General features: G+C 44.7%; 1 protein-coding gene across 2 annotated transcripts in view; it reads right to left on the bottom strand.

The window, feature by feature from the left end:
- ahrra (aryl-hydrocarbon receptor repressor a) overlaps nt 1–27,952 on the bottom strand; it is a 210,339-nt gene that overhangs the window by 55,113 nt on the left and 127,274 nt on the right. For both annotated transcript variants that reach the window (XM_078539415.1, XM_078539416.1), the window contains one exon: nt 19,941–20,059. In XM_078539415.1, coding sequence (XP_078395541.1) covers nt 19,941–20,059 — 119 coding nt within the window. The remainder of the gene's footprint in view (nt 1–19,940; nt 20,060–27,952) is intronic.

Below are 27,952 nucleotides of genomic sequence, written 5' to 3'. Positions count from 1 at the left end.
CCAATCCTCCAGCCTACTCCTTGTATCTCCATGAGTTAAAGATTAATCTCCAAGTCATGGTCACAACAACGTTGGAGACAAATTTTATGGACATTAAGAACAATTTGTGTTTTTTCCATTTTCATTGAAAACTTCTGTTACTGGTTTTAAAAATATTATAGATGAGGAAAAAAAGGCTGGTTGTCCAAGAGTCAACAATCCAATTGAGTATAAAGTAATGTGCTCGCAAAATTCAGCAGCCATATCTTTAACACCTTGGACCTTATAAACCAGACCGTCCAATTTTCTGAACAAAAATCAACTAATCATCCTTGTACATTCGCTTGAATGTGATATGTGCTTTTGCCCATTCTAGCGCTTAGAGGCTGGAGCAATCAGGCCATCAATAGCAGGAATGTGAGAGGAGGCACGTAGTGAATCATCCGGGAATATGGAGATGGCAACCCTGATCAAAAAAGGGAACGTTGGTTGATTTCTCCCTCCTTCCTAAGTTATAACTTTTAACTGGTTCCCTGACTGAGATTGGGCAATGCAACATGCTCAAAAGAACAAAAATCTGGAATCTGCTGGCCTATTCAGCCTAGCCTACGTAGCACACTTAGCCACTGCAGGAATGTTCCCTGCTGAGCATCAACAATACCAACTTGCATTGATATAGCACCTTTAAATTCATAAAAAGTCCTGTCCTCAGGCACTTCACAAGAGTGGAATCAGACTGAAAACAAACATAACATCAAGCCAAAGGGGATATTAGGCCAGGTGATCAGAAGTTTAGTCAAAGTGGTTGGGGGTGAGGTTCGTCAATGCCTGCAGCTCGGAAGGCAAATTCGCAACCAATTTTTCATCATGCCAGTTTTTATTCTCTGCTGACCTCTAAAATATTGTCAAGGTTTTTAATTTCAAACCAAGTAAAAGTGACAGTGAGACCAGAAAATGAGTCTCTAAAAAGAATTTGAATTATCATTCTGTGAACGTCAGTGGAAAGATCAGGCACTATGAAAAAATGGCTGCTGATTTGCTAAGAGCCCATCTTGCACCAGACTATTTCACCCTCGATATGTTTGAAGGGGCATTTTAAAAGGAGGAGAGTGAGGTAGAGAGGTATAGGGAGGAAATTGCAGAGCTTAGAGCCTGGATGGCAGTAGGCACAGCCCCCAGTGTTTTCCCTTTGCATTTTTCACCCTACAATTCTGTGCATCCCCCACTCCTTTTGTCCCACTATTGGTGTCTTTGCCTTCAATTTTCTAGACCCTAACCTCTGGAATTCCTGCACAAATATCTCTGCCACTCTCCATCCTCTCTGCCTTTATGACCAGAGTTAAAATCTACCTCATTAACCAAATGTTTAGCGATCACTCCTGCTATCTCCTTCTTGGGTTCAGTGTCAATATTGGTCTGCTGTGAAGTGTTTTGAGATGTTTCTTATGTTAAAAGGCACTAATTAAATGCAAGTTGTTGTCTGCCGGGAGTGCACATTGGGAATTCACAAATGTATCTATTTAAATTAACAGATGGCAAGTAGGGGAATGGCGGGTGGGGTGAAGAGAGAGGGGCATTGTTCACAGTACGTCAGTGCATGTGTTTCTGCACCAGGATTGTGCATTAATTATACATTTACTCTCTTGTGTCACATTAACTGGCAAATTTCTCATCATTTTAGATGTTCCTTCCTGAAATTCCAGGGGGGAAAGCGTCTTTAGCGATTTTATAAGGTCAGGTTCAATGTGACGCTTGCTGATCAATTTGAACTTGGCACTAGAATGTGGCAGAAACCTCACAGGACAAGTCTGACAATGTATCCAAATGTTTCCATGAATCTTGCCATGAAGTACTTTAAACTTCATGTGAAAGCATCTTCTTCAGTTGTAGAGAATAATAAACTCAGAAATAAATACTTCACCTCCCAATGCCAGAAGTTAGAAGAAAATTCCCATAGGAGACTGAAGCATCTATCCTTTGAAACCAGCCTTCAAAATTTAACTTCTGACTATCCTTTTGGTTTTTTTGAAACCTGTGGCAGTGTGAAATCCTTGAATTGGTTGATTTAATACACTCAGTTTGTGATGGATTTCACCTGATTAGTGACTAGGGTTACAGGTTGAAACATATATTGGTTAACTGTCCTTGTGTTAATGCGATTGGGACACACAGCGTGGCATCAGAAAGTTGGGGGTGGGGGGGCGGTGGGTGACCACTGAGAACCACCCACCCTTGCCCTTGCTGCTGACCCTCAAGTCCCCCAGCCTTGCTGCTGACCCCCATCCTTCTCCGTGAACCCCCTCCCACCATCACTCACCTGTGGCCTGGGATCCAGCAACGATACTAGGCCTCAGATGGGTGTAGTTCCGGCAGCTGCCACTGCTCCATCGGTGGCATTGCCGTTCAATAGAGCTGCTGGCTCTGATTGGCTGGCGGTTCTCAGCGGATGAGACTGCCCCCCAACCCCCTCCCATCCCCCACACCAGGGTCATTGATCCCAGGGATGGCCAGCCTCTCCAGTTAAGTGCTTGAGTGGCATATAATGTGACGAGCCTTCCCCAAAGAGGATGACACAGAATTCTTGCCAGCTCTCCAGCAGGCAGACGAGACCCCTGTCGCCTCCAGTAAATACCATCGCCCAATTTCTTCCATTAATCTAACAATTCAAATAAAGCAAACAAAAATAAAAAAATGTTCTGTTGGACAAAAACTCTCAAGCACAAACACCAGTTGTGTGTCACTAATCTATCGATAAATTTGCTACAATGCATCGCAATATCATGATGAATATTGAGAAACACAAGTCCAACTAATGGTTTAACTGGTCGAATTGAGGCACTGGCCAGCTCCAGAAGAACATGTGCTCTGTGTTTCTATCTAGTGGCCTGAGGCACATTCTTTCAAAAGATGGAATTGTCCAATAAAAAAAGAGACATTGGGTTGTGTTTGAATTTTAAAAACCTGTTCTCCCATTCCACATCCCTGATCACAATCGCAGATCACGAGGCACCAAATCAGAGCTGCAGAGTGCCAATATCAAGTAGCACTATCGGTGGGAGTGCGCTATTCAGAGATCCATTATAATAAAGCTGTGGCTATATTCACTATATATGCACAACTACAGAACACAGCATGAGTTCATAAATTATGCAAGCAAGTCCTTAATAAGCAAAAACAGCTTTTTTCAAAAATGTATTGCTAATTTTCAATAATTTACTTTTTGAAGAATCCTTACCTCAGCAATTGATATGTTTAATTAAACACATATTAGCATATTTTACAAATACCAGAACAGTACCAGCCATGGCTCAGCAATAGCACTTTCATCTCTCAATCAGAAGGCTAAGGGTTCAAGCCCCACTCTTTTCTATCTTCCTCCTTTTACTCGTGTCTACTTTTGCTAAAGATACTGAAGCATCGAAACTCCATGATGATACGCTTACAATGGAGAGCAGGAATCAAAAGGTCTGACGTGTGCTGCCAACAACGATGTACCAGTTAAGGGAGAAGCAGTAAAGCAAATTCCCACTTCAAATGGAGACAAGAATTGAGTATTTGTAAACGGTTTGAACCATCTATCCCTTTGAAATGAATTGTGTGAGAGTAAAGAAAGCAGGGGAAAAGGCTTTAGCTTTATTGTTCTTGGCAGTGTGGAGCCCGACATAGGCCAGACGTTTCCTCACTTTGTTGGGTCTGGTTCTGGCGACAGGCTGGCATCAGCTGCTAATGTATGACAGGAAGTGACTCAGATAGACATTTCATAGTTCTGTTCACGTTCTCCGGTTGGATGAGTAGGTGGGTGGGGAAGGATCTTGGAAAAGAAACCTCATTCTCTGCTGGTCTAGAATGGAGCTATACCAAATTTCTCTGTTGGTTGAACAAAGCTATTCCCATTTAGAAATCACTACAGGGGAGAATATAGGTAAGTGTTATCTGATTTCAAGCCAACCCAACTTCCCAAATAACCTGAATGTTCAACAGCTGAGTTTAGAAGGTTCAAAGGAAGATCTAACTGTGATTTTATAAAATGATGAATGGGTTCAATAGGGCAGGTACAGGGAAACTATTTCTTCTGGTGTGGGAATTCAGAACAAGATAGCACGTTCTTAAAAATAGAGCAAGGCCATTTGGGAGCAAAATTAAGAAGCGTTTTTTCACACCTTGACCTTGAAAACTACAATGAAACAAGGGATGGAATTTCATGGCTACCCGCCCCTCTCCCCCTTCCCCCACCAGCACTCCACCCTCCCCTGGTGGGATGGTGGGTGACGTAAAATTGGCTGTTAGTGGCAATCTGGAACTCTCTCCCAAAAGGCTGCTGGCGCTGGGCTGATTGAAATTTTCAGGATTGAGATAACCAGAGTTTTGTTGCAAAAACATGTTAAGGAATATGGAGCATAGGCAGGTATGTGGACCAGAGGCAAAAAAAAAAGCCGTGATCTAATTGAATGGTAGAGCAGATTTGAAGGGCTGAATGGTGGTATGAAGAGGCTCTTAAAGGCCTTTAATTGGCTACTTAAAGGCCTCAATTGGCCTATGGGCAAGCAGGCCACCCAACGCTTCCCCCACTACTAGTAAAATACCACCAGAGGCATTTAGGCGACTGGCGCTGCACCGCTTCCCTGGTGTCTGATTTTACGCTCCCCCAAATCACCCAACCTGTCAGCCCACTTCCGAGTGCCGGGTGGGGTGGGGGGGGGGGAGGAAATTCCACCCTTGTTTCATTTTCATGGTCAGCTCTTGTTTTTGGATATTACTGCGATAGAAAACATTGGAAGAGAGGTAGGAATCCTGCAGCATTTTCATAACTTTATGACTGTCCCCCCCCATCATACCAAAAAAACACTCACTCAGAATAACACTGAGGTGATACAGCTATCCATTCTATAATCAGTACACACTTCAAAAGTGTGAACTTTGCACTTGAGAGATTGCTGAAATGAACACGCCTGACCCTAATATGCCATCAAAATCACATCAAGTGCAGCCTAGGTACTTTCTCACAGGAAGAGAGGAGAATTCAATGGGCAGGTCAGGCAGGGTAGAGTGGGCACTTCTTTAACCGTAGGTGCAAAGCAGAGTTGGCAAAGGCTGAGAGTGAGTTCTTAATATGCCTTCCACTTAATGGGGGAGTGGTTCACTGCACAGCAGAAATTTAAGACTGGGTAGGATTGGCATCTTTTCCTTAGTTTAAGGCTGGCCATGGAGCAGGACAAAGTGCATTCAAATGGACTGCCATCTAATGCTTGCTATTCTGCTGATGGGAGATAATTGAAAGCCTTACCCACCTTAATAATGAACGGTTCACAGCACAAGACATAGAGGCAAAGCTGACTTTGAAATTTCAAAAAGCAGACATTTGGATACCGGGTCACAGTTCAGAGGTTTACAAACAGTCCTGTCAGAAAATCAAACCCATGACAGCTCTATGGAATTGGATGTCTGAAATAGGTGACTCACAGACTGCCAGGGAAATCAATGACTTGTATGGTGCAAATAGATGACCATGGGAAGGCCTGGCTCTTAGACATAGCTATTTGCCTAGTTTCATTGGTTAGGCTCTAAAGAGTATAGAAGATTAAGGGGCCACCTAATTGTGTTTTTTTTAAAATGATTACAGAGTTATGTAGGGTAAATAGAGAGAAATGATTTCCTCTCGTGGAAATATATTCAGAACAAGGAGGGATAACCTTGAAATCAGAGCTCGGCCAATTAGTGGTGAAGTCAGGAAACGCTTCTTTACACAAAGGACAGCGGAAATCAGAAACTCTGTCGCATAAAAGCTGTTGAGGCTGTGGGGCCATTTAAAATTTCAAAATTGACATCAACAGATTTTTTATTAGACAAAGGTATCACATGTTACAGAACCAAAGCAGTCAGACGGAGTTAAAATACAGATCAGCCATCATCTAACTGAATAGGCACAAGAGGTTAAATGTCCTAATCCTGTTCCTATGTTCTTAGCTAGGGAGATAAAAGTAATTGAAATGGATGTTTTACATCATGGATAATTTATAACCATTCCCCTCCAGATCTTGACTCTATGAAATCATGGAGCATGGAGCCAGACAAGTATGTGACACAATCCAGCCAAGAGGCCAATGTGGAATGGTCAGAAACAGGCAAAGTGCCTCAGTCGTCTTGTGTGAGGCCATCTGTTGGACCATAGGTGTTTATACTGCGTCTGTGTTGGCTATTTGCAAGAATAAACCAAGAACTAATCCTCTTGCTGCATTCCCTTTCTATAGCCCTGTATTTTCCCCTCCTTCAAATAGTAATCTAAATTTCCCTTAAAAAAAAAATCAATGATCTCTGTCTTACTACCTGAGGAAAAACATTCCAACTCTAGCCCTCTCCAGAAATGTCATCTTGCCTTTCTCTTCGCTTTCTTAGTTAACCCTTGGCATTGATTCCCCCAACAGAGGAAACAGTCTTTCCCTATCCTCAATAAAGCTCCTCATAACTTAATTAAAATTAAATGTCTGCTTAACCCTCTCCATGGGAAATAATGCAGTCTCAGTATCACAAGTCTATCATTGATTGCAGTTTCCCATCTGAAGCATCACATACACAGTACACTCTCTATGACTTTAATGACCATTCAAGTATCAATTACCTCTTAAAATAGAAGCAAAAACTGCACATGCTGGATTTTTGAAATAAAAACAGAAAATGCTGGAAAAACTCAGAGGGTTCGGCAGCATCAGTGGAGAGAGGAATAGAGGCCTGAATTTTGATCCTCAACGTTGGTAGGAGTTAGGAAAATGCCCAGCTCAGCCTGCTCATCTCAGGAGAAGTACCCGCAAAGGCAGGATTTTCATTGCCAGGGCGCGGGTGCATGCTAGAGTCAAGCCAGCCAATCTGGGAAAACATTTGGAGGCAGCCACAGGGGTTGCCATGTGCGGAGGAGGGCTGTTTAAAAGGCCAGCCTCAGTGCTGTGGAACTTCGTTCCAGTTATAATAAAAACACAAAGGCCCTCACCCCTCACACCACCTCACCCTCTAAACATGCCACATACCCCATCCATTCCATCTCATGCCCCCACCCACCCCCTATGATACAGGGGAAGGATTCAAAGTTGGCTCAGTGACAGGAAACAAAGGGTAATGGCCGATGGATGTTTTGCAAATGGAAAACGGTTTCCACTGGTGTTCCACAGGGCTCAGTGTTGGGGCCCTTGCTGTTTGTTGTACATATTAATGATTTAGACTTAAAATGTGGGAGGCATGATTGGGAAATTTGCAGATGGCTGTGCAGTTGAGAGTGAAAAGGATAGCTGTCGCCTCCAGAATGATATCAATGGTTTGATTGAGTGGGCGGAGAAGTAGCAAATGGAATTCAATCTGGAAAAGTGTGAGGTAGTGCATTTGGGGAGGGGACACAAAGCAAGAGAATACTCAATAAACGGGAAGTTATTGAGAGGGGTTGAGGAAGTGAGAGACCTTGGAGTGCATGTCCACAGGTCCTTGAAGGTGGCCGGACAGATGGACAAGGTGGTCAAGAAAGCACATGGAATGCTCTCCTTTATTGGGTGAGGCATTGAATACAAAAGCAGGGATTTAACGATGGAACTGTATAAAATGCTGGTTAGGCCACAGCTGGAATTTTGAGTACAGTTCTGGTCACCACATTACAGGAAGGACAAAATTGCTCTGGAGAGAGTGTAGATGAGATTTACAAGAATGTTGCCAGAGCTTGAAAATTTCAGCTCTAAGTAGAGATTGGATAGGCTAGAGTTGTCTCCCTTGGAACAGAGGAGGAGAAGGGGTGACCTAATTGGGGTGTACAAAGTTATGAGGGGTCCAGATAGGATAGACAGGAAAGATTTGTTTCTTCTAGCTGAGGGCTCAATTACCAGGGGGCATAGATTTAAGGTGATTGGTAGAAGGATTAGAGAAGACATGAGGAAAACCTTTTTCACCCAGGGGTTGGTGGGCATTGGGAATTTGCTGCCTAAGTTGGTAGTTGAGGCTGAAACATTCATCTCATTTAAAAGGTACCTGGATCTGCATCTGAAGTACTGTAACCTGCAAGGCTTTGGATCAGGTGGATCAGGAAATTGGGATCAAAATGAGCGGCTAGTTTCTTTTTTTCTCTTTTTGGCTGGCGCAAATACGATGGGCTGAATGGCCTCTTTCTGCACCATAACTTTTCTATAGTTCTATGGCTCTATGGCCCCTCAGTCTCTCCATGCCAAGCTCTGACCTTCCATTCACTCCCTCATGCCCCCAGTACCAAGGTCTGTCCTTTCATGGAAGTGCCATACTTGTCATTGGGGAAATGAGGGGCCATTGGCGGAGTTGTTGGGGGGTGGGGGGGTGGAAGTGCTACAGCTTGGCATTGGAGGTATAAGGGGCAATAGGGAGCGATTGGAAGAGCAGAGTTTGGCATGGGGGCATGAAGGGCCATAGTGGGGGTGAGTGGAAGGGCAGATTTGGCATGGGAGCATGAGGGGGACCTTGTGAACTTACCTTTCAAAAGGTCACCTCACGCAGACTAGAGTCCACAACTCTTCTGAGGGGCCATGAATCATGACTCTTTAAAATCCTGGTACAATTCCATGAAAATTGCAGAGTGGGACATGCCTATCTCTGCAATAGGGACAATCAGTTCGGGAGTGCTGGGTATGGGAACCAGCCCACACCCTTTAAAGGCACTCCCAAAAATCAGACAGCCCAGGAATAGGATTGGGAATTTCAGAATCGGAATCTGCACATCATTTTTATAGGGCTCTCAGGTCATCCCGACTTGGCAAAAATCCAGGCCAGCATTAACGTTTCACGTCCAATATGACTCTTCTTCACATATACTGCCGGACCTGCTGAGTTTTTCCAGCACTTTCTGTTTCTATTTCAATTACTTTCTGATCTAAATCATTTCAAGTTGATTTGAAATCTAATTCAGGTCGATCTGGCTTCAAACATCATTCAGAATTCATTGCCAGGGCTAATGGTTTGACTTGTTTGTCAATTGTGCAGAACCCTGTCAAGAGACACCGGGTTTGGATAAATAAATAATCAGATTTATATTTTTGAGCTTAATAGTGGCCTTTTGCAGGATGACAGCGAATGATTTTGAGTTCTTTAAGGGGTAATGCACAAACACCTGATGATTGCCAAGCTGTTCTTTCTATGGTCATGTGTTACAACTGTTATTTTTATCCCATTCCATCAGCATAGTGGTATTGTCACTGGACTATTATTCCAGAGACCCAGGGTAATGCTCTGGGGACACGGGTTTGAATACCACCATGGTGAAATTTGAATTCAACAACAATCTGGAATTATCAGACTAATGATGACCATGAAACCATTACTGATTGCTGTAAAAATCCATCTGCTTCACTAATGTCCTTTAGGGAAGAAAATCTGCTGTCCTTATCTGGTCTGACCTATATGTGACGATGTGGGACATTTGACCCACAGCAATGTGGTTAACTCTTAAAACTGCCCTCTCAATGAGGACAATTAGGGATGGGCAATAAATGCTGGCCTAGCCAGCGATGCCCACATCCCATGAATGATTTAAAAAATATGTAAGACTACTAGTTGGTTTCAATGCAATCTCAAAGGGTTTTATGTTAATGATTGGCAATTTTTGGATTGCTTCCAAAGTTACTTACCTCCATTCAAGTGTTTCACACCAGCAAAAGTTTAACCTATCACTTCCTGACTCATCTCCTTCATTCAATTCTTTCTGATAAAGTTCTCTCACAATTTCAAGATATTCTCCAATTTGTCCAATCTTGTCCAGTTTGATTCCTCCTCCTTTTCCAGTACTCTTTGGATATTCATTCAGGCTGCATCTGGCAAGGTAGATGAAACTTTTTCTGATGCTCCCTGTAGTTTCCTGATCTCTTGCTCTCCTGATATTTTCCACAGTTGGTTCTCAGCTGATTCCATGTCAGTAATAACAAACTGTTTTCAGCCTCAAACTGTTAGATGTGGCTCTGTGCATAAACCCTGGATTACAACTGAACTGCTGGATCTTATTAGAGCCAGAGACTTCTCTTTCAATAAGGCAAACAAATCAAAGGGACCCTCAGATCAGGCTAAATATACAATGATTAAACATAAAGTCATTAATCTTCTTAAACTCACCAAGAGAGAGTTCTACAAGCATTTCCTCACTGAAAACACATGTCCTAAAAAACTTTGGTTAGCATTATATATTCCACATTCAGAAATCTTCTATCACAGACAGTAAACTTCATTCTGAAATTTGGCAGCCAATCCTTTCAGTATAATATGAAAGGACTGCTGCACTGACAGCCTTTCGGGTGAGATGGTAAACCAAGGCCCTGTCTGCAGGTGGAAGTAAATGATCCACGGCACTATTTTAAGAAATGGGGAAGTTTCTCACTGTGTCCTGCTCAATATTTATCCCTCAAGCAACATCACTAAAGCACATTATTTGATCGTTTATCTCGTTTTCGGCTTGTGGTGCACAGATTGGCTGCTGCATTTCCTACAACACTGCAATGGCCACGCTGCAAAATGACTTAATTTGATGTAGATCATTTTGAAATACTCTGATGGTGTGAGGACTGCTATAAAAATAAAATTTTGTTCTTTCTTTCTGTTGGCATGTATGAAAGCGCTGGTCAAAATGTGCCTGTACTCAAGTTGGAGATGTGTAGATTTGATCCTATTCGAGTGTTATTGTATTTCTAAATATCCTAAATATCTATATCCTAAAATTTGTGAACTTCAAAACTATATAGGTGTATAAGGGATAATTTTGAGAGGCTCCGTTCCATGCATAGGTTACAAGATCAGCATTATGGTGTTATAGTCCGATCTCTGACCCCTGCTACAGCCTAGTGAGGTTCCAACCCCAGTGCACAAAATGACCCCTGCAGTATAAAATGCACTCTGTCCTTAGCTGGTTCTGTGCAATTTGATCTCAGCTGGAGACACAACTAGTCTTAATAATCTTAACATCCTTGGTTAGAGGAACATGGGAACAAGAGAAGGCCATCCAACCCCTCGAGCCTGTTCTGCCACTCAATTAGCTCATAGCTGATCTGTTTCTTAACTCCGTATACCTGCCTTGGTTCCATATCCTTTAATACCCTTGCCTAACAAAAATCTATCGCTCTTAGATTTGAAAGGTAAAAATGTAATCAGGGCTCATGCCTCTGATCATTATCCAATAATTCCTGCTATCAAGCATGTGTGTCTGTGTGTACACATGGATGTGTCAACAGGATTGAAATGCCCAACGAGCTGAATAACTTGCCAATATGCACATAGAGAACGCCTGATTGGATAAAATATTGGAAGGTAGTATGTGTTATTAAAGGTAAAAGCAGCACAAATTGGGGGCTTTGAAGGAGAAGTTGAAAGCATCAGTGGGTGGAGAGAAAGATGAATGAATAAAATATTGGGATATTTGTTACACTATTCCAATTCAATGGAATGACAATTGAGCTTGCAATTGGTATCTCTTCAGAACCTAAAGATGACTGCATATGGGTATACAGGTACAGTACCTCAAATGCAGCTGTCCAAAAACTGGAGCTTTCTGAAAACCAGACAGTTTTATAATGTTCCATACATCAATTTTAACTGAGTAAAATAAAAAAAAACTTACCTGGACAGTTAGGCCATGCATCAGCATAGTGTGGCACTAGACTAAATATTGGCTTTGCCACTTCGCGCGCCACTCTATCCCTCTCTCCAAGCAATTATTGACCCTACATGACCCAGCTTGACCTGAATTTCCCACGGCCTGAACCACCCAACCTGAAATCCAGCAATACCCAAAATCCAGCATGGCCTTGGTCCCAAGGTTACTAGATTTGAGGTAATGTAACTGGAACACTTAATTTTTTGACTTTGTTTTTAAATTAAAGGCACTAATGTCTTTAAGGTAAAGGAATGTCATGGGAACATGTTAAGCATTCATAATCTAAGAGTGCCACTTCTCCTTCCCACAGAAGCATTGAGAATCTGCTTATTATTTTCATATGTGATCATATTATACTCAGTGCCATACCACTTTACATCATGATTCATGAATTCCAAAACTTCATTCCATCACTAGTCCAGTTCTATTATATAGTTCTATACAGATAGCTTGTTTACTTTCTGGGTATGCATTAAAGAATGCCAACACTGTTCTTTGACAACATATAATATTTGTTTTCTTATATTCAAAGATTTCTATGCTCAACTTGTTGCCTATATTCTGGTTCAGCAGAGAAACTATCGTGACAAAGAAGTGTTGACCATTGTAATAAGAGCAGGCGTTGAGAGAGAGGCCGTGGTATTTGCTTCTGTAAAAAAAATGGCTTTGAGCAATTTCCATTGATTATACACAAAAGGCCTAAAGACCACACACATTTGTACAAAGGGAAAGAAAGGTTTCAATTTCTCTGAGAATTACATCATTTCAAACATGCTTCATAATTTCACTGCCAATAAATCCATTCTAAGATAGAAACTTGGTCGAAAATAATTGTGCATTGAGTGAGCCAGCTTAAGGGGAAAAAAATTCAATGTTTTTTTTTAAGCATTAGGTATTTAAAGACCTCAGAATAATTAATACATAAAAATCTGTGCTATTGGTTCACTAAAGAGATGGAAGCCTGCTGGCCTTATTTAATCTGGTCTGTTTGTGACTCCAGTACAACACCAACATGGTTGATTCTTAACTTCCCTCTGAAGTGGCCTAGCAAAACCACACAGTCATTAAACCACTACACAACTATAAAATTCTAACCATGCGGTTCAAGAAGATGGCCCACCATCACTTACATCGAAGAGCTAACAATAACAATAACTTATATTTATATAGGGTCTTTAACATAATGAAAACAAAAGGCACTTCACAGGAGCATGACAAAAGAAAGCACAAGGCCCGGTCACATAAAGCGGGATTAAGTCAGATGACCATAATTTTGCTCAAAGAAGTAGTTTTAAAAAGTGTCTTAAAGGAGGAATGCGAGGTAGAGACGCAGAGAGGTGCAGGGAGGGATTTTCAGAGCTTGGGACCTAGGCAACTGAAGGCATGGCCACTAATGATGGATCAATTGTAATCGGGAATGCACAAGAGACCAGGAAAATGTAGATATCTCGGAAGGTTGTGAGGCTAGAGGAGATTACAGAGGTAGGAAGAGGCAATCCCATGGAGGGATTTGAAAGCAGGGGGTGCAATTTTCCATTTATGAGACTAAGTGCGGTGGCAGACAGTTTTAGCGGCGCCCACCCTGCTGCTCGGAATGGTGGGAACTCACACCCAATTCCGCACTTGGAAGTTCATTAATTATGCACAGGCAAGTAGCGGACTGAATCACCTGGCAGGTCGGCAGCCGATTTCTCTGCCCGCCATCAGCTGGTGGGGTCGAAGGTCCAGGGGTCATATGTAAACGCCAGTCCAACACATACATTTCATTCTCTCCAGTCCACCTCTCTTTAGGAGACCATTACATATTTCCCCATGCACAAGAACAAAGCCGTAAGCCTCAAGAAGGCGGCAGCACCCCGCTTCACCCACCGGGCCCTCGAGGCCTTGATCAGGGGTGTGCGGGTGCACAGGCATGTCCTGTATCCCAAGGATGAATCCAGGAAACACACCAGCCTCACCTCTCTGGCCTGGGAGGCCATTGTACAGGAGGACAGCGTGGCTGGCAACTGCATTCAAAACACAATCCAGTGCAGCATGTGGATGAATGATCTCATCTGCTTTACCAGGGTAAGTCATCCTTCAACCCCTACCAATGTCAAACTCTCACCATAGCACCATGCACTCAAATGGCTACTCTCTTCAGAGATCTCACACAACCATTAGTGGGGGACACATATCAACACTTGTTCTCTCACGGAACCTTTCACATCACCACCATTCCATTTATCGTGTTGCTCACACTCCATCCTCTGGCCCTTCTGGAGAGGGCTCACCACACACAGGGGACATGCATCTCACCCAACCTCTGCTCCACACTTTCTCATCACATGCCTTTCTTTCATCATCATGGAGGGCAAGCTGGCGCACAACAGAAGGGAAAGAGCACAGACCAGGGGAAGGACGGCCAACATGATTGCCCTCACTGAGCTCGAGGAAGCTGCAGCTGAGCTGGCTGGGGAGAACAGGGATCGGTCCTGTGGGGAAGAGGAGATCGGCCTCGCCCAGCAACCTAGTCACAAGCAGTCTTATATTGCTCATGCTCATCAACTGAAACTCGATTCTCCATTTTCTAGGCAGCAGCAGATCGAGGCCCACAAGGCAACCCAGCATAAGTCCAAGGCCCCAGACCACATCTGGAGAGGAAGCTCTGGAAGAACCATCAATGCGCCCACCTGCACCCTCCACCAGCTCTAAGATACACACCTCAGTGGGGCACGGCTCTAGATTAGGCTCGGGCTCAGTTTCTGGAGAACACATCACTGACACGTCCCCGCAGAAGTTGGAGGCAGGAACAGCCCAGGTCTCTGGCACTAGGAGGGCTGCTGGAGAACAGCCAACCACTCAGTCTGAGTCAGATGGTGAGTGTCTGGAAGCGGCCGCCAACTCAATGCTGGAGATGCAACAACAGGCGGCGGGACATCAGGCAGTGATTCGGTAGTCGCACAGCGGATTAGAGCGAACGATAGAGGAGTCCGTCTGCATATTGTCTGATGTTGTGGCTCAGACATGCAAGAGCCTCGAGGTGATCATGGGAAGGTTGGTAACCACCATGGAGACTTTGGTCTAGCATGTCTTGTGGGAATTGTGCTCAGCCCTGCAATCCATGGCTACCACCCTAGTGGGCCCCATCAAGATGAAGGCCACATGGGGATGAGACACATTGACCTCCGTCCAGGTACACCATCTCCTGCAGGAGTCAGGGCAGGGCCCTCAGGCACCCACAGGGAGGATGAGCATCATCTGGACACCCCGGGGGGCTCCTCTCAGGACACTCCAAGGGCGTGCAGCCACTCACAGCCCCCTCTGCCTGTGAACCCATCCACTCCAGCTTCTCAGGCCACCGAAGGCACTTCTGCCCCTGAGCAGGAGACATTTATCAGGCCAGAGGCCACTGGAGGACGTCTGCCAAGGTCAATGCATTTACAGGGCACTGCCGATCATTGCAGAGATCATGGCCTGGTGATTCATGAGGCCAGAATATGCAAGTATGAATGCTGGACTCATTTTTGGTGCAAGTGGTTGGACACCAACCGAAATGAAAGGAAACAGGATTGACGGCTAGGAGAGATGTGGCCATATGTTTTCCCTTGACCTTACTCTTCCTGGAACCTGTCACCAATTAAAGTGTCATGGGCATGTGTCTTGCATAGAAGAACTATGGCATTATCGCGTTCATACTGACCCTCAGCAGCCTCCTGAGGTTCCTAGGTTTCCGGATCTTCATCCTCTGATGAGCTCTCATCCTCCTCCATTTCACCCTCTGGCAAGAGACCATCTCTTTGCATTGCCAAATTGTGAAGAGCACAACAGACAGTGATGATACGTGAAACCCTATCGGGAGTGTATTGTAGCGAGCCACCCGAGTGGTCCAAGCATCTGAAGCGCATCTTCAGAAGCCTGATGGTCCTCTATAAAGGAGCGTGTGGAGCTGTGAGCAGTGTTGTACCTCTCCTCGGATGGCGATACTCCGGTGTCACCAGCCAGCGTTTCAGTGGGTACCCCTTATCCTCAAGCAGCCATCCCTGCAGACGTACAGGCCCCTCAAAAAAATCAGGCACCTGGGAGTGACTCAGGGGGCGAAATTTTACGGCAGCGGGATTTTATGTTCCCGCCGAAGCCAATGAGGTTTAGAATGTCTCACCGCATTTTATGGCCCCGTCCCTGCTGAAACGCATAAAATTCTGTCCAGGATGTAGGAGTCATGGCAACTCCCAGGGTACTAAGCACAAATGTGCAGTATGTGCTTTCGGTGATCACACACCAGTTGTACATTGATGGAATGGTAGCCCTATGATTTATAAATATTAGGGCCGCTGCCTGTAAAGCCGCATGGGTGCAGTCTTTTGCACCATGTACTCCTGGGAAGCCTGAGATGACGGCGAAGCTGGTTAATCTCACAGCCTGGCTATCTGCGTTCGAGCAAATCTGACATAATGAGGCGCCTTCCTGTAAAGGACATATGTGACCTCCTTTATGCATCAATGTGTTGTGGGCTGAGGGATGCTGCACAGGTCCCCTGTTGATTCTTGGAAAGACCCAGAGGTAAAGAAATTGAGTGCAGTGGTCACCTTCAAAGCCACTGACAGCGGGTAGCCTCCAACCCCATGTGGCATCAGGTCTTCATGAATAATTGGATCTTAAAGGTTCCAATTAAGTTGCCTTTTACTCTTCTAAATGTTCAGCCACTGAGCTCTGAGTATCCCTTTAACAGTGCTAATGAGGGTAATGGCTTTCAATGGTTTTCTTCCTGAGGAGGTCTTCCTCATGTTCACTCCTGTGTCACCAACAAGGTAGAGGGTAGCCCCAGAAAGGGACCCTTAGCCCAGCAGTGTGCTCCTCCCACACTGCCTCAGACCCCTTCTGATCAGATTCATTGGTACTTTCAGTTTGAGGCCACGCCATTACTATGGTATAGAAAGATGGTGTTTCTCCACTATTACTTCAAAACGCAATTCGACTATCCCTCTCTTACTGTCCATGTGCCTGATGTATACCTGGAACCTCACAATGTGAAGGCAGAGCTCCCTCCTGTTGTTCTCCAGCCTCCCCCAATAATACTGGATTCTATAGTTGCTGTGGTGGACAATCCTATCCTCGCCCCCACCCACCCCGAGCCCATCACTTGTAACACGCCCATGACCCATATGGACATCTATCCACCCACTTAGAGGCTGTGTGCACGGTCACCCACTGAGGCGAATGCCCCAGGAGAGCTTCACATACTGTTTAATAATGTTTCCAATCTACAGGCTGCAGATGCCTCCAGTTACCATCACCATTCCACCTGCAGCCCAGTACAAAGACAGCCAAGCCCAAGGACAGCGACTGTGAGACAGCCCGCACACCAAGCTGTGCTTTTTCCCCCTGGAGCACACAGCCCTTGCCCCTTGCTGCAGCTGGAGGACACCGTGCTCCCAATAATTCCTCCTGCTGCATGTCCGCTGCATCCCTGGATTGTCTCCTATATCTGACTTCTGGTTATGAGGTCCACACAGCCCCTGGATTGCCTGTACTCTCTGACTCCTTTCCACATCACCACAGCAGTGTCTGCACTCTGGGACTCCTGGCTGGAAGCCTCACTCCAAGGACTAGGACTTTCACAGAGTTCCCCATTGCCCTGATGACTGAGGACTACAGTGTTCCCTCCCAAACCACCACCCCCGTCTTCTGAGTCTCCATGTGACCATCCCTCTTGTGCCAGACTAACAACACCCCCTTCATATTCCAGCGTCTCCGTGCATCCCCTTCCAGTCAAACATGTGCCATCTCTTTGAGCCCCTTGAATATCAACATTTCATGTACCCTTGTCGGGTTCCAGCTTCTCACCCCTCGGTCTGCCCTCTGCCTGTTATTGTTCCCCATCCTCCTCCACCTCCTTGCCTCTCTGCCTTCCACTGTGCCCTCTTCCCCACTTACAGCCCTTACACAACCTTCCTTCCCCATTGCCTCCCTTTTGTTCATTATCTCCACCCTCCCCTCACACCCCACCCCCAATCGAAATGCTCATTTCTGAAAATGGAGTTCTGCCTGAGTTCCACTGCACAGAGGTGCCCTTGTGGACAATGGTCTCAGCCACCGGGAGCAAAAGACCCCAGCACTCCCCAACCCCAGCTGCAGTACTGGTCAGGGTCTGAAAGTGGAGGCCTGCATGTCTACCACAGCACAGTGGTGTACTTCGGGACAACGTAGGCAAAGATCAGGAGCAGACCAACCCTACAGCCCCAGCAGTGTGGCATTCATCGCAACAAGACCGGAGCAGCGCTATGGCAGGTAGGACATGTATATTGCACTCACCTTGAAGTCACGGGCGAACTGAGGTCTGATGTGTGCATGCCAACCTTTTCAAACTGATTTCAGGCTGACGTTATTTCCCGCTGGCGTGATGCAAGATTGGAAGGCACCACGAGTTTCCGGTAAAAGCAGCTGTTTTAATGAGCACTCATGAGATGGTAATGAATAAAAATGGTGTTCACACCACTAGGCAGCGGGATAACCAACTCGCCATTAACCTGCCATCAGCAGAATCACAAACTACTTCTACGCCGGACAGTTTCTGACTTTTTGCCTGCCGCTGGATCTCCACTCCCACCCAGCATGAAACCCATGGTGGGAAGGATGAGAAAGTTCTACCCAAGGTGAAAATTTTAAAGTCAAGACCAGGAGTCAACATAAGTCAGAGTGGGCACAGGGATGATTGGGGAATGGGACTTGTTGTGAAATAAAATGGACAGCTGAGTTTTGGATTACCGCAAACATTAGCGGTGTAGATTGTGGGGGACTAGCCAAAAATGCATTGGGCATTGTCGAGTCTAGAGATAACAAAGGCATGAATGGCCTATAAATACCAATGATGCCCACACCCACCTTGAGGCTAGGTTAGTGAGACAAACATTTCAAAAGTGCAAAAGCATCAGCCCAATTTTATGGGGAATATGTTAAAAAAAAATGACACTCTCTTGGAAGATACCATGAGCTTTGCAAAATAGCTTGCGGACCCGATTTAACATGGAAGACCAGAATCATCCTGGATCCTAGACCTACTGCTGTTTATCTGTTCCCAATGCAATGCTGCTCAAGCTGTCAGCAGTGAGGACTGCTGGCAATAATTTGCTCTCTTAACTCTATTTGTTGTCACAGTCTGATCATCATCATGCCACTTTATGCCATGACTCCAGCCTATTGTTTTTCAGCCACCACAGCTCTTTGATAATCTTGCTGCAATTTCCCCTAAAGATCTTAACTTCTTCAAAGTGCTAACATTTTTAGCACTGTAACCACGAAAGCTAGTGAACAGAAAAATTGCTGCCGTTGGTAAAGATACCAATAATGGGAATAAAAGTTTGTCCTTACACTTTGGTGAAAGAACTGCTTTTGCTTATTAGTGATACCTTCGAAGTTTAGCCATTATGGTTTCACAATGCAATAGTTGTAGATGCACGAACAAAACTTTATGTAACATGGATATATTTGTCTTTGGAATCAATGATCATGAAAGAATCTAAAGCTGTTGGAAACCTGGCATGATTTAGTTGTACTGCCTGGCATTACCCTGGTAGTTGCTAAAAAAAAATGACGCCCGTCCCAAGAAAGAGTGGCACTGCACCCAAACTTTTTGTGGCCGGTTTAATTGGCAATTAGTGTGCGAATGCAGTAACTTCATGAAACCCACGGGGAGGCTGAGTGCGAACTGTCATTTTCTGCAAAGCTAATGGGGAATGGTGTAAATCATCCAGCAATTCATGGCACGTTGCTATTCACCAGGTATCTCTTCCCCACCACAAACTGCTGGGTGATTTCTACGATAACAACAGCATGTTAAACTCACCGTTCTTATGATAGCAAATTCTGGATCAATGTTTTTGTTGTGCAAAAACCGAACACGCAGAGAAATCCCCAATTATGCAGCTTGCGGGTTAAAGGGGCAGTTTGAGAATTTGAATTCAGTGTTTTAAACTCTGGAAATAAAAAGCCAGTATCAGTAAAAGTGACCATGAAGCTGTCTGATTGACTTAAAATCCTAACTGGTTCACGAATGTCCTTTAGGGGAGGAAACCTGTTGTTCACACCCACAGCCTAGCCTGTGTGTGTCTCCAGTTCCACATCAACATGGTGTTAACTGCGCTTTGAAGCGACAGAGCAAACCATTTAGTTGTATCAAAAAGAAAAGGCTCACCGCCACAGTCTCAGATCAACTAGGGTTGGGCAATAAATATCGGCCTTGTCACAGCCTGAAAATTAATTTTGAAAAGGTGTTGTCACTTATCTGACCTGACGGCTCCTTGTAATCCCAACTCGTGTGTGTTTATTATTTGTGACAGATGCTACTCACGTCTAGCAGGAGCTCCCCTTCTGACAGCCAATTCTCAGTCAAGAGGGTGGGCTGACTGTCCCTCATGTCATGGTTGATAAATTGGTGGGATTCCTTCCTCAACCCTGTCTCCTCAAAGGCTGTAAAACAATCAAAATCAAAAAAAAAAGTTAGCCAAGCCTAATATAGTGCACGCTAAAGAATTACAACCATTGTAAAGGAAGCATTCAGTGAAAAAGAATACTGCTTCAGACATATTCATCAGACAGCTTGTGGTCTCTTCACCTCCTCTGTAAATTTGATCTACTTAAATACAGAATGGTAAATTCTCTGGGCGGTTAAGGGTAGGGGAGGAAGGGGGTACCCTAGCTGGAAGATTTTTCACCTGCTACCCCACTGGAAAATGGTCAAAAAGAAGAAATGGTGGGAGAAAGTGTTCTGTCCCATTTTCCAGTCACCACAAGCAGAAATCTTTAGGGATTAGGGGTAGGAGGTCCCAAATAGAATCTTGGTGCATACTTATGAGAGGGGAGGGGGTGGACCAAAAAACTGCAGGTATGACGATCCGATGTACATGTGGGGTTCACCCCCAATAATCTTCATCCTGAGCGTAGGAGGCTGAAGCCGTGGTTGCCAATTGTGGCAGAGAGCACCAGGCCAAGATTTCGGGAAAGCCTTTTAACCTGTCCACTCAGGATTTGGCTGGCTTCCATTTCTACCTTGTGCAGTTTCAGCTGCAGACCACTTAGGGCCTAGACTCCTGGGAAATCTCACATCCCAGCAGTCTCAATATGGGGGAAGGTTCACGATGGTGGGTTAGGTGCCATTTCCCGATTCCCACCTCTGACATGAAAACTTGTTTCCTGGTCTGGCCATGAATCAATTTTAATATTCTCACCCTGGCATTCAAATCCTTCCATGGCTTTATCCAGGCCTATCTCTGTAACCTCCTCCAACAACATGAGATCCCTGCACTCCTCCCATTCCAGCAACTGGGACTGGGATTACGACAATGACTGAAATTAGTAGTGCGACTAAGATTATCAGTGTGACCGGGGTTAGGTCTGTGAGCGGGATTAGCAGTGTGACCAGGATTAGGTCAGTGAGTGGGATTAGCTGCGTGATTGTAGAGCAATGTGACAGAATTACCAGCATTACTAGGATTAGCAGCGTGACTGGGATTAGCAGTGTGACCGGGATTTTCAGTGTGACCAGGATTACGTCTCTGAGTGAGATTAGCAGTGTGGCAGAATTACCAGCATTACTAGGATTAGCAGCGTGACCAGGATTAGCAGTGTGAAAGAATTAACAGTGTTACTAGGATTAGCAGTATGATTGGGATTAGCGGCATGATTGCATTTAGCAGCCTAATCGGGATTAGCGGCGTGACCAGGATTAGGTCTGTGAGCAGGATTGGCAGCATGACCAGGGTTAGCAGTGTGACAGAACTACCAGTGCTACTAGGATTAGCAGTGTGATTGGGATTAGCAGTGTGACTATGATTAGCAGTGTGATTGGGATTAGTGTCATGATTGGGATTAGCAGCGTAATATGGATTAACAGCATGATCGGGATTAGCAACGTGATATGAATTAGCAGTGTGTTTGGGATTAGCAGTGGGATATGGATTAGCAGCGTGATCAGGATTAGCAGTGTGGTTGGGATTAGCAACATGATTGGGATTAGCAGGGTAATCGGGATTAGCAGCATGATTGGGATTAGCAGCAAGATTGGGATTAGTAGTGTGTTTGGGATTAGCAATGTGATTGGGATTAGCAGTGTGATTGGAATTAGCAATGTGATTGGTATTAGCAATATAATTGGGATTAGCAGTGTGATTAGGATTAGCAGTGCATTTAGGAATAGCAACGTGATCGGGATTAGCATTATGATTGGGATTATCAGAGTGTTTGGGATTGGCAATGTAATCAGGATTAGCAGCGTAATTGGGATTAGGAGCATAATCAGGATTAGAAGTGTGATTTGGATTGGCAACGTTATTGGGATTAGCAACGTAATTGGGTTTAGTATTGATTGGTATTAGCAGTGTGATTGGGATTAGCATCGTAATTGGGATTAGCAACGTGATTAGGATTAGCATATTAAACGGGATTAGCAGTGTGATTGGGATTAGCAGCATGACTGGGATTTGCAGCATGATTAGAATTAGCAGCGTGACTGGGATTAGCAGCGTAATCAGGATTGGCAGTGTGATTGGGACTAGCAGTATGATCAGGATTAGCAGTGTGGTTGGGATTAGCAGTGTGGTTGGGATTAGCAGTTTGGTTGGGATTAGCGGTGTGATTGGAATTAGCAGCGTGATCAGGATTAGCAGTGATTGGGATTAGAAGCGTGATTGGGATTAGCAGCATGATCAAGATTAGCAGTGTAATTGGAATTAGCAGTATGATTGGGATTAACAGTGTGGTTGGGATTAACAGTGTGGTTGGTATTAGCATTGTGATCGGGATTAGCAGTGAGGTTGGGTTTTCCGTGTGGTTGGGATTAGCATCGTGATCAGGATTAGCAGTGTAGTTGGGATTAACAATGTGGTTGGGATTAGCAGTATGATTGGGATTAGCAGCATTATTAGGATTAGCTGTGATTGGGATTAGAAGTGTGATTGGGATTACCAGCATGATCAGGATTAGCAGTATGGCTGGGATTAGCAGTGTGGCTGGGATTAGCAGCGTGATCGGGATTAACAGTGTGGTTGAGATTAGCATTGCGATTGGGATTAGCAGTGTGATCAGGAATAGCAGTGTGATTGGGATTAGCATTGTGGTTGGGATTAGCAGCGTGATTGGGATTAACGGTGTGTTTGGGATTAGCAATGCAATCAAGATTAACAGCGTAATCAGGATTAGCAGTGTGATTGGGATTAGCAGTGTGATTGGGATTAGCAGCGTAATCAGGATTAGCAGTGTTATTGGGATTAGCAGCAGAGTATGGGCAGAATAGTCTTCCCTGGAAAACATCACAGCAAAGCTCAGTCCAGTGTTACACAGACATTCCACCGTCCATCAGGAATAGCTGTAGAACAATCTAGATTGGAAACTCTGCGAGATTTGTTCCACACTCCCCCTCCCCCCACAAACCTGAGGCAACTCAACCCAAAATAAACCAACCTGGGAAAATGTTGGTATTGGTGGATTATCCTACAGGTGGTGGAATTCAGGATATAGGTCCAGTTTTGCTCTAGTCCCTGTTTACCACTAATATCTAGTGACGGTTGGCTGAGGACTGCATCCCTCAAACTCTCTGAAAACACTCTTAATTGTAGAACATGCAAAAGATCCATGCCTCCCATCCCAATTCTGACTTTCCTTAACCCTTTTATCCCTGTGAGTGTCAGGAATTTCCGTCACTTTGAATGGGAGCAATCTTGTCTGAACAACTGGGGCTTTCAGGCACCTTCTATAAGGGAGTTTTGTGGAGAGTTTGAGAAATTAAAAGTCACCTCAACAGCTAGGCTTTCACAATGACTCTGTGGGTTTCTAGTGAGCTGTCAGAAAGTTGTGATGAGGAAGACAACCTCCCTCAAACATCCCTGTGGTGGTTAGAGATCAGCTCTGTGCTGAATTAGTAGAAATGAGCCAGCACAGTAGGTCAGCACCAACGGTTTCAGCCCAATCTGACTCATCATGGTTTAGGCGCACCAAACTAACCAGAACGTGAATTTATATAGCACCTTTAAATGTAGTAAATCATCCCAGAGCGCTTCACAGGAGCTTTATCCAACAAAATTTTACACCAAACCACATAAGGAAATATTAGGTGAGCTAGCCAAAAGCTTGGTCAAAAAGGCAAGCATTAAGGAGTGTCTTAAAGGGGGAGAGTGAGGCAGAGAGGCAGAGAGGTTTATGGAGGGAATTCCAGAGTTAAGGACTTGGGCAGCTGAAGGCATGACCACCAATGGGGAGGTGAAGCAACTCAGGGGATGCACTAAGAAGCTCGAATTAGAGGAGTGCAGAGATCTCGGAGCGTTGTTGGGCTGTAATAGAGATTGAATGGGGTGAGGCCATGGGTGGATTTGAAAACAAAAATGAGAATTTTAAAGGCAAGGCATTGCTGGACCAAGAGCCCATGTGGGTCAGCAAGTGCAGGGGGATGGGTGAAAGGGACTTGGTGCAAGTTAGAATACAGGCAGCAGAGATAGGGATGAGCTCAAGTTTATGGAGGGTGGGGGGTCAGACAGTACAGCAGTAAAAATAGCCATATCTGGGGATAACATAGGCATGGATTGGGCAAATCAGCATGGTTTCATCAAGGGGAGGTCATGCCTGACAAATCTGTTAGAATTCTTTGAGGAGGTAACAAGTAGGTTAGACAAAGGAGAGCCAAAGGATGTTATCTACCTGGACTTCCAGAAGGCCTTTGACAAGGTGCCGCACAGGAGGCTGCCCAGTAAGATAAGAGCCCATGGTGTTAGAGGCAAGGTACTGGCAAGGATAGAAGATTGGCTGTCTGGCAGGAGGCAGAGAGTGGGGATAAGGGGGTCCTTCTCAGGATGGTGGCCGGTGACTAGTGGAGTTCCGCAGGGGTCAGTGTTGGCACCACAATTTTTCACTTTATACATTAATGATCTAGATGAAGGAACTGAGGGCATCCTGGCTAAGTTTGCAGGTGATACAAAGATAGGTGGAGGGACAGGTAGTATTGAGGAGGCAGGGAGGCTGCAGAAGGATTTGGACAGGTTAGGAGAATGGGCAAAGAAGTGGCAGATGGAATACAATGTGGGGAAGTGTGAGGTCATGCAGTTTGGTAGGAAGAATAGAAGCGTAGACTATTTTCTAAATGGGGAGAGAATTCAGAAATCTGGAGTGCAAAGGGACTTGGGAGTCCTAGTCCAGGATTCTCTTAAGGTTAACTTGCAGGTTGAGTCGATAGTTAGGAAGGCAAATGCAATGTTGGCATTTATTTTGAGAGGACTAGAATATAAAAGCAGGGATGTGCTGCTGAGGCTTTATAAGGCTCTGGTTTAGAATATTGTGAGCAATTTTGGGCCCCGTATCTCAGGAAGGATGTGCTGGCCCTGGAGAGGGTCCAGAGGAGGTTCACAAGAATGATCCCAGGAATGAAAGGCTTAACATATGAGGAACGTTTGAGGATTCTGGGTCTATACTTGATGGAGTTTAGAAGGATGAGGGGGGATCTGATTGAAACTTACAGAATACTGAAAGGCCTGGATAGAGTGGATGTGGGGAAGATGTTTCCATTAGTAGGAGAGACTAGGACCCGAGGGCACAGCCTCAGAGTAAAGGGAGGACCTTTTGAGGAGAAACTTCTTTAGCCAGAGAGTGGTGAATCTATGGAATTCATTGCCACAGAAGGCTGTAGAGGCCAGGTCATTGATTGTAATTAAGACCGAGATAGATAGGTTCTTGATTGGTAAGGGGATCAAAGGTTACGGGGAGAAGGCGGGAGAATGGGGTTGAGAAACTTATCAGCCATGATTGAATGGTGGAGCAGACTCGATGGGCCGAATGGCCTAATTTCTGCTCCTATATCTTATGGTCTTATGGATGAGCCTTCAGCAGCAGATGAGCTGAGGCTGGGGCAGAGCCAGGTGGTGTTACTGAGTGAGGTAAAGGGGAACAAATCAAGCATGGCTCCAACTGTCAAGTGCCATTCAGTGCACCTCTGCGGCATGAATGTTTGTCCAGGAGTTGAGGTAGGACAGGTCAGGTTTTGGCCCTGGTGTCTCTGGGTTAAATACAGTCCACTGTCAACACCTCACACTTGCAACGATTCACCACTTGGATGCAGGGACTCATCTCATGAGAGTGTACTCCAACAAGGAGGGGAGGGGGCCAAACTGGTAATATCATCTTGTAATTTCTTTGCTTGAAGTTTGTGGCTTTCCTCAAATGCTGCTTTCCATTTGATGCCATCCCACTGTTGGAACTGTACTGTGCCATCTGAAAGTTTTATTTTTCACAGTATATTTCTGTGGAGATATTTTCCCAGCTTCCGACTATGCATTTTTAAATATGTATATATATATATATAGGTTGTCATTTTGATGTGTTTTACTGCATTCTGAAGAGGCATTTTTTAGGTTTCCCCCCCAGTCTGTATGACGGATCACGGATGCCAAGTCTCAGGTTTAATAACCGCTCAGGCGTGTCTGAATACATTCATCCCTGACAGCTTTGCGTGCAGTCGACACAAGAAGATATCTTCACTGGAGGCACATGGGTGGGAGTTGGGCACAGGGCCATCTCATCAGTATAGCTCCACCCCCACCTCCACTTCCACCCTCCCCTCCACCCCCACAACTCCCATCCCAAGCTCAAAAAAAACAGTGAAATTCCATCCAACTGAAACACCGAACACAAACTGCCAACTAGGCAAAGCTCCACTGTCACGCAATGTAGCAGACTGTCAATCTTCTCCCTGTGTCTGACAAGCTATTGGCTTCTGTTCAAAGCCATTGCGTGCAAGCGGGCAAGCCACATAACTCTATAAAGAATTTCATAATAACAACAGCTGTTAAATATTGATGACTGCTGCCAAGCACTCGGCGCTATTCTTAAAGGTTAAACCGGAATGTAATGGAACCTAATTCATTACTGTTTGTTGTATCAGATATCCAGAGTTTTCTCCTTATTTATGACACTCATGTCTGATGGAAAAACAAATACGCTAAATATACATATACACAGAGAGCGAGAGCAAGGCAGAGTTAAATTAAAGAAAAAGAGAGGAAGAGAAAAAAGGAGGAAAAGGAAGATAAGAGAGAAATAGAGGGAATAAAAAGGGAAAAAGGAATGAGGAAGAGAAAGAGTGGAGGAAAGAGGGAGAGCATTTTTTTTTGGATTCAGGTTTCCTCTTTAGAAAGCTGTGCCTGTGCAGATTACATGTCAGGGGTTCTGGATCAACAATCTTGCGCAGTTTCTGATGTGCGGACTCGGTGAGACACCACACCAGCACAAAGTCAGAAAATTTAGTCCCCCAGAGACTAAAGAGAGAAAAGGAAGAGACTCGCCGTCTGCTAAATTTAAAAGCAAAAACGTGTCATCTGCTAAAGCTTTTCTGCAAGACACTTCAGCAGGTCTGCAAACAGATGTGTTGCACCCGTGATACTGGTCCCCTGTAGGTCATTTCCCTGATAAGTGTTTAAAGTTTTTATTTTTTTAAAATAAATAACCCCTTTCTTCCTCCTGAATCGCTTCCTTTTCCTCTCCCCACTCCCAAACTGGAAAAGTGCACGGCAAAAATGCACTGTGGCACACAGGTCCTCAGATGCTGCGTCATTCACCAATTTTGTGTTCTGGAAATTTTACCTTGACACCACTTCCTTCCTTGTGGTTAGGAAGTGTTTTATGCCTTTTAGAATTGCCTCAGTACTCATGCACCTAAAATGAGACATGCACAATAGATGGTGCAATGAGACATTCTTAGCAATTAAGAACACAGGAACAGAAGTAGGCCATTCAGCCCTTCGGGCCTGCCATTCAACTAAATAGTGGCTGCTCCATACCTCTTCTATTTAACTGTCTTTGCTCCATATCCCTTGACACCTTTACCACAAATCTATCTCATGACTTAAAAGATCCAAATGTCCCAGCATACAGAGCTCTTTGGGGGAGAGAGTTCAATATTACTACAACTCATTGTGTGTAAAAAATGCTGCCTGATTTCACTTTTGAACGCTCTATCTTTATGTCCCCTTATTCTTGATTCCCCACCAGAGGGAATGCTATAGCATCTGCCCTACGAAACCCTTTGAAAACTTTAAATATCTCAGTCAGATCAGCTCTCAATCTCCAAAGCACAAGAGAAGAGAAACCAAGTTTATACAACCTGTCCTCATAATTTAAACCCTAGTATCATTCTGGCAAATCTGCGCTGAGGTTCCTCTAAGGTCAATGCATTCTTCCAGAGTTGCAGTGTCCAAGTACTGCAGATGGGGTCTGACCAATGCTGTGTATTACCAAGAAGCATAACTTTCTCCTCTTTGAATTCCAGCTCCCTTGACACAAAGGTCAACCTTCCATCAACTTTTTGATTGGATTCTGCTGGACAGA

This window comes from Cetorhinus maximus, chromosome 3 (genome assembly GCF_964194155.1).
Source record: "Cetorhinus maximus chromosome 3, sCetMax3.hap1.1, whole genome shotgun sequence".
NCBI lineage: Eukaryota > Metazoa > Chordata > Chondrichthyes > Lamniformes > Cetorhinidae > Cetorhinus > Cetorhinus maximus.
Note: the sequence above shows the minus strand (reverse complement) of the source record. Positions and strands in the feature narration are given on the sequence as shown.